The 3,014-nt window shown below is 28.9% G+C and overlaps 1 protein-coding gene across 4 annotated transcripts in view; it reads left to right on the top strand.

The window, feature by feature from the left end:
* LOC102675183 (collagen alpha chain CG42342) overlaps positions 1 to 3,014 on the top strand; it is a 6,890-nt gene that overhangs the window by 712 nt on the left and 3,164 nt on the right. For 3 of the 4 annotated variants that reach the window (XM_006620969.2, XM_006620966.2, XM_006620967.2), the window contains exons 3-4: positions 1,445 to 1,471; positions 2,974 to 3,009. In XM_006620969.2, the coding sequence (XP_006621032.1) occupies positions 1,445 to 1,471; positions 2,974 to 3,009 (63 nt within the window). The remainder of the gene's footprint in view (positions 1 to 1,444; positions 1,472 to 2,973; positions 3,010 to 3,014) is intronic. The other variant, XM_006620968.2, reaches the window with a different exon arrangement.

Genomic DNA, 3,014 nt, shown 5'->3' with positions numbered 1-3,014 from the left:
TAATATTTGTTACTAAAAAAAACCATTTTTAATTCAAAATTTACCAAATAACGTTTCAATTAACGTAAAATGGGGTGAATAAAAAATATCTTTATTAATCTTTCGACTAACTTGACAATAAATGTAATTAGATCATGAATTTTTATGTAGCTAGTATTCAAATTTAGTATTCATTAAAATACATTCAGAAAACTTTGAAGAAACTTTGATATTTCTTTTTGTTCCATCTCGATATTTCGATCGGAGATAAAAAAGTTTCTATAGAGATGCGAAAATGAATGGAACTATGACACAGTGACATACATTTTTTTCCTGCATACTATGGCCTTCCACGAATATATTTTTCTAAGAACCAGGGCTATTATTTGTCTAAAGTTTAAAATGGGTCATTAAGACGAGTGCGAGAGATATGAAACTAAGTGACAAAGATAAAAATAATAAAGACGAAAAATTACTCTTTTCTTTACACGACGATATTTCGGCAATCGGAAATTGTATCGGGATAAATGAAAAAGCATTTTAAAGAGGAAAGTTCTGCGCTTCTAATGATCGTTCATTCGTTGGCCGAAAATTATTAACTTCGAAGATATAGCGATTTAAAATTTTGCTAATTTTAATAGAATTTCTAAGGTACATTGCGATAACTCGGCAAAGACGTGCGAGCGAAAGATCCGAATAAATGACAACGATGGAGATAAACGATAAAAAATTATCTTTTTCTTTGAACGACGATATCTCGGCAACCGGAAGTCGTATTGAAATAAATGAAAAAGTATTTTAAAGAGGAAGATTCTGCGCCTCTAATAATCGTTCATTCGTTAACCGGAAGTTACTATTTTCGGAATTATAACGGTTTAAAATTTTATTAATTTTAATAAAATTTAATTGGATTTAAGGTAAATGAATTAAAAATTATTTTTCTTTTAGATAATAATCTCACAGGAACCGGAAATCGTATTAGAATAAATGAAAAATTTATTTTAAAGAATAAGAAAATTCTAAAGTTTTTCTAATTTTAATAGAGTATTATATTTTTGATTTTTTATTTTTGAAAAAATTTAAAAAAATTAAAAAATCAAAATGTGTTGCAAAATTTGCAAGATTCTTAAATTTACTTTACTCCTATTGTATGAGAAATTGAAAGTTATTCGAATATTTAAAAAAAAGGAGATTAAATAAATAAGGGATCGTAAAAAAGATTATTATTTCTTTTTTTTTTTGCTAAAATTTTCTTTCTATTTCCATTCACCCCATTTTACGATATTTTCCCAACAATTACAAACTCTATCATAGCACGAAGTTCGAAGTTGTCCAATCCTCTTATTATCAAAACGGCTCGATGTCCGATCTAACTATTTAACCGTGAACAGCGATATTTCATCCGAGCTGAAACTCGATTACGATGTCGTCGAGACACCCAACGACACATTCTGTTTATCCCCAGGGTACCGATGGAATTCCTGGCGCGGAGGTACAGTGGCATTCGATTATCGCTCGCCCCTCGGTGTGACTGCGACACAGTCTAACCAGCCCGGGGTAACGACGATACATCTGCCTGATCTACCCCGGGGACTGCCCCAAAATTCGTCTCTTTACTTCTTTTGCACGAAAAAGGAGGGGGCTGAAATTAAAAGTTTTGCGCCTTTCTCCCTCTTTAACACCAAAGATGTTGCACGATCATCCCTTTACTCTTGCAAATTTTATCGATTATTTATTGCTACTTCAAAATTTATTTCGAAAATTTTATTCTCTTTTTGGTTTCGTAGTATTTGCCATTTGGAAATGTTTTTTCTTTTTTTATCTTGTTACGAAGTAGTGAACAATAGTAATCTGTTCGATCGAGCATTTAAATTTTGTTAAGGTAATTCGAATAATTTTCATTTTTTGGTGTTTTTACCATCGAATAAAAAATAGAGAGAAATTTTTAAAAAATTAGAAAATTTTCAATGTCAAAAAGAATATAAGATGGAATTAATAGTCAGAGATATTATTTGTTAAAGAGTCAAGTTTTTGTGTACAACAGTGATTCATCGTTAATATTCAGACATTTTCTTTTTTCATTGATTGTTTTTTAATAAATACTTTTTTAATTGATAATTCTTTGTGTACTAAACAATAAATTGAATATGACGAAAGTTAAATAATATTTTTATGTAAATTTTGTAATTATATTATAAAATTTACATTCTAAATTAATGATAAAATAAATTGAATATAATCCAACGTTTATTAAATTTTTATTAAATTTTGCCATTATTTAATTTATCGCATAGCAAAAAAATAAGTCGAATAAATTTATTCTTCGTATAAATCATAGTATAGTAAACAATCAATTCAATAACATGTCATGTCAGAATATTAATAAAACAGATCACTGTATATATATTTACGTCAAAGTGACAATTTTAAAGACTAGAAAGCTATGCGTGTTTTGTACATATGCATTCTCCGGGTTATCGTTCTTTTTATGGAAATTTTTTTGAAAATTATCAAACCGATTAAAAAATTTCCAATTTCTAAAATTGTTCAATAGAATTCTTTCGCTTGATAAAAATTAACCTTTTATTTTCAAAGAAATTATTTTCAAAATTTAATTAAATCTCAAAGAGAGGGAGAAGCGCACAATCCTCTCCACTTTGATATTCAAATTCTCTAAGAATGTACAAAACTGATAAGAAAAAAAAAAAGAAAAAGAAAAACAAACCGATGATCATATTCATAAAAATTAAAGCAAAACGAGTTTAATCAATTTATAGCTTTCAATGCTTGCTTCTTTTAACATTAATTATTAGTTTCACGCATTTGTGATCGTAGTCACATGTTGTATGCCATTTGAGAGCAAGTTTCGCATAGAGAAATTGTATAATATAGAAAAGTTCTTTTCTATACAATACGTATCGTGCATGTAGAAAAGAAACGAAGAGAGGCACGACCGTCACTTAACGAATAAATTCTTTGACGTACCAATTCCAGGGACCGAAGGGAGAGAAAGGTGCTAAAGGCGAATCTGTGAG

Source organism: Apis dorsata, unplaced genomic scaffold (genome assembly GCF_000469605.1).
Source record: "Apis dorsata unplaced genomic scaffold, Apis dorsata 1.3 scaffold_571, whole genome shotgun sequence".
Lineage (NCBI taxonomy): Eukaryota > Metazoa > Arthropoda > Insecta > Hymenoptera > Apidae > Apis > Apis dorsata.
This window is presented reverse-complemented; position numbering and strand designations above follow the sequence as displayed.